The 4,467-nt window shown below is 38.0% G+C and overlaps 1 protein-coding gene across 1 annotated transcript in view; it reads left to right on the top strand.

Annotated features, from left to right (window-relative positions):
* The window catches only part of LOC102676999 (suppressor of lurcher protein 1), a gene marked incomplete at its 5' end in the record, with an annotated part of 299,191 nt that overhangs the window by 100,090 nt on the left and 194,634 nt on the right, over positions 1–4,467 (top strand). Inside the window, one exon of the mRNA XM_031508827.1 lies at positions 3,743–3,954. Coding sequence (XP_031364687.1) covers positions 3,743–3,954 — 212 coding nt within the window. The remainder of the gene's footprint in view (positions 1–3,742; positions 3,955–4,467) is intronic.

Genomic DNA, 4,467 nt, shown 5'->3' with positions numbered 1-4,467 from the left:
CCGTTTTTCTGCCGGAACAACTGCATTATTTGCTTTCCCCGCGCGCAAAGTCCAGTTTTCACGCAATTTTAATATCACCTGTATCGAACCAATTGGCAACGATGTTGCACGATTGTGTTTTCTTTCTCCCCGTGTTTTTCGCTTTTACTAAACAACGCCTATATTTCCCTTCGATAATAATTTAAATTATATCCTTTTATCCTCGCAACGCATTCTCCTATCATCCCTTCCTTTCGAGAGAATAAATCGACGTGGCGATTATTAACCAACTATCCGTGTAATCAAAAGTTTCGAAACATCTTGCGTCAGATGAGCGTTAAGAAGTTGGAGAGAAACGATTTGTTTAAAATCGAGCGATCCAATCAAACCTTTAACAAAATGGACGACTTAACGAAACGAAGAAGCGGAAGGGCTGGTTGTATTCCAGATATTAATTGATCTCGATAACGTTTATCTTTTTTCTTTTTTTTTTTTTCGAGGTCGCGGGATAAAAGTCGGTAAAAGCGTGGAAGATCCTCGAGAAATGTTTCGATATATCAAGCGTTAAGCCGCACTGTCAGACGCACTCGGATATTACCCTGGAATGGAGCTGATGGATATTAGGAGGCTCCTTCTCCGTCAACCACTTGATACCACCTATAATATCTGAACGTGAAAAATACACACAGGAGATATCTTTTATTGACGTTACACATTTCGTTACGTTTTTCGGAGATACAAATGGATCGATGGGAATAAATCAGAGCAGTCTCATCTTTTCTTTCTTTTTTTCCCCCCTTTTTCTCGTCTCCTTTTCTCCTTTTTCCTTTTCCTTTCCCGACCTCGTCATTACGATCGTCCTCATCATTTTCTTAATTTAGAGCTTGCCTTCCTTGCTTTCTCGAAAATTTCCGCCTCCTTCCATGCGAGCCTCGATGCATACACGGTAAAAAAAGTAAGCATCCGTGCAATTTTAACGCGGCTGATGGCGTTAGAGATACCCGGTCACTAAGAATGCTCGCATTTCCTTGCTGTGTGTGTGTGTATATATATATATACCAAGATGTGCGCCATCGTTATTATCAACGTAAATAAAAAACTCTGGAATCTTCGTACCAGTTTTTGTCAATGTATATATTTATTTGAATCCGTTTCGAATCCTTGGATGGAAGAATTTATTAAGAAATAATATTTTATCTAGATAGAATGTTCCTTTGGAAAAACGTATCTTTTATATTCGATTTTTAGGAACAATTTTTGGTATCAATCGTTATTTAATGCGGTTATTATTTAAGGATGAATTAATAAATAGATTTTCAATAACGAAAATCTTTTTCTTTTTAATCTTCCTCCTCGTTAAAATAATCAAAACGAGAGGATTTAAATTTGATACTTGTTAATATCTCTTGTTAACAAATTTTCGACATTGTAATTAAGATTAAAGTTACGCAACAAAGATTAAAACAACACTTTGAATTTTGAAACCTCAGATCTGTTGAATTAACATTTTATTCGATTAACATAAATTAACATAACGCAATGTATGCTCTGAATGACAACTATCTACAACGTAGATTTTAAATGGAGTATGTCTAATAGACTTGGAAAATCTCTTTGACATCGTGCAGATAAATGGATCAATCCTAAAAAATCCTCGTAAACTTTCTCGATTCCACTGATTGATAAATCGGTATTGCAATTATTATTATCATCGTTTCATCCAAAAACCTTAAATTGTTTCATCAAATTATGATGAAGCAAGCAAGAGAAAGATAAACTTTCTTTTCTCGATACATCGCTTTAAACAAGAGAGCACCGTTGGCGAAATTTATCCATTTGTCCTTGGCTCACTTTCCAAGATCTTCTTAATGAGATCTTATCCGCTGTACGTGTACAACAAGTTGGATGAAATTTTACCCGTGTCTGAAGAATTACTTCCCTCTGGAAAAGAAAAGAAAAAAAAAAAAAAAAAAAAAAAAAAAAAAAGAAGCAAAACCGATAATAATCAATGCCATCCGCGAAAAAACTTTTTCACTTCTCCTGTCGCATTACATTCGTATTTATTTAACCTTAACTCAGTAGATAAAAAGGGAGAATTTGGAACGTTCTTCGATCTAACGATTCCTCGAACGACAATCCTTCTTCCCAAGTGTAATTGCTTAACCCGTGCATGTAATAGTAAGGTCATGCCTCGGCCATCATCGATCAACCCCTTAAAATCGATCGAATCCGCTTCGAGGATCCAACTCGATTACCGACCGAGCTGTAATTCTCTTCCATTCGATTAGACAAAGTAGCTCGCGTGTATCTATAAAGGTCGAATCGTCGACTATTGATGGAACTCTCTCTCTCCCTCCCTCCTATTTCTTTCTCCTTCCTAGTTTCCGTCACGTTTCTCCAGCTGCCTACGCCAGCGCAGCGTTACGACCGCTTTGTCATCGTGTCCTCGCAGTTTCGCTCTTTAACTCCTCTCTTCCCCTATGTGTATAAAAAACTCTCGACTCCGTCCCCCTCTCTCCGTCGCGTGGTCCGCGCCACCATTTGGCCCACCGTTGCTCGCTCGGCTCAGCTATCTTTTTCTTTCTTTCTTTTTTTCTCTCTTTCTTTCCTTCTTTCTCGCGAAATCTTGCAACGAGGCGAGTCAACTCGAAGGTAAATTATCTCACCTCCGCCGAGAGGCAGACCTTGAGAAACGAAGAGTACCGCGAGTATTTCATGGAGGGGAATCGACTACGGAGTTTCTTCCCTAAGTTGAACGCCGACACCGCGATAAATTAAGAGGATTCTTTTTCTTTCTCTTTTTTCTTTTTTTTTTCTTTTTTTTTCTTTTTTTTTCTTGTGAGCGTTTCAATTCTCAAGGAGCAAGCGAGAACACTTAACTGTTCGTTACACGAGTATTTATTAGGTAAGGTTTACGGATTTGAAAACTTTGATAAGATTTTTTATTATGTATTCTTCTTCTTCTTCTTCTTCGTTTATTCCGTTTTTCTTGGAGAATATTTTTAAATTTTCTCTCGTGTTTTTGTTAAGATTTCAAGAATTCAAGCAATAAAAACTGTAAATACGAAAGAAGGTTTCTTTCATTTTTGACGAGGAAAATTCAGGTCACAAAGGGTTAACGATCCTTCCGTTGCCCGATACTTCCAACTTTATTGACCTATACATTTCTGCACGGTTGTTTTTTTTCTTTATTTTTTTTTTTTTTTTTTTTTTTTTTTTTTTTTTTTTTACGTTGCCGAGAAACTTCGGTTTATTACGTTTATTTCTTAATAAAAGTAACGAGTTAAAACGTAATTTGATCATAGCGGGTTTTATTTTACTTTNNNNAAAAAAAAAAAAATGGGATTTAAAAAAAATGGTGAACGATGGAACCAGTGAAACCGTATCTCGAAATTAAAAACCTGCTATTCCCCCTGAACTGAAAAGTTATTTTCATAGGTCTCTCAAAAAATGAATTTATATATGCATATATATATGTATATATATATATATATATATATATTGAAGATAAAGGAGAAATTTCCATCAATTTAAAAGAAAAAAAAAAAAGATAGAAACAATTACTTTATCCTAAAGAAAATTCGTTCAAGACACGACGATCTCGAATTGTTCGAGATATATGAGAAACTCATCGCGTATCACGTAAGACAGACGTCGTGATTCGGTTGAGGATAGGAATCTCTCAACTTCCGGTTCGCTTATTCCGCGGCGGAGAGGGAAACATACCTATAAGTTGTCGTTAACGAAAGGTATCCTGTTACAGTTGCCTGAATAGAGCGGATTTAATCAGAGTGCACGACGGTACGGATTCAGGGGCGGCCACAATAGCTATGCTGTGCAACCAAGGAGCGGAAGTGGAAGTGCTCAGCACAGGGTCGGACCTGTACGTCGAGTTCGTCGCTAATTCCGAGTGGCCGGGCCAGGGTTTCAAGGCGATGTTCCAATTCCAGCCATTCGACGATGCACCGCATCCTGGTGGGTAAACGAACGAACACCCGTTCCCGATATCGTGAAAGTCCGCCGTTACGCCAACTCCCCCCTCTCCTCTCCTCTCCTCTCTCCCCTCTCTCCACTCGCTCGAGTAACGAGAAATCTCAAGGAGGTGTGTCGAAAATGTACAATCGCGGAATCGCGGTCACCGCTCTTCTTAACCAGAAATTCATCATTTTTCATCCCTCGACTTCATCCCTCGGGGTTTAATCGAGCATCGGTTTACTCGCGTTTAAATTCCCTATCGTGTCCTCCACCTGTCGTCCAGGATTATTCGAGAAAGTTTCTCCAAAGTAATATCAAGTATGCTCGCGGTTTGATAAATGATTAGAGTGATAAATAGTGGGAGCTTCCTCTCTCGTCGATCAAGAAGAATATATAGCTATTTTGAATTGCGTTAAGTTGCACAAGTTTGTTATTCCATTTCTCTGGAACGGTATCGAAGGTGTTAATTCTTCCTGTTCTTTATAAATTTTCTTTCCAATAATTTATGATTTA

The sequence above is a fragment of the Apis dorsata genome, unplaced genomic scaffold (genome assembly GCF_000469605.1).
Source record: "Apis dorsata unplaced genomic scaffold, Apis dorsata 1.3 scaffold_102, whole genome shotgun sequence".
NCBI classification, from domain to species: Eukaryota; Metazoa; Arthropoda; class Insecta; order Hymenoptera; family Apidae; genus Apis; species Apis dorsata.
This window is presented reverse-complemented; position numbering and strand designations above follow the sequence as displayed.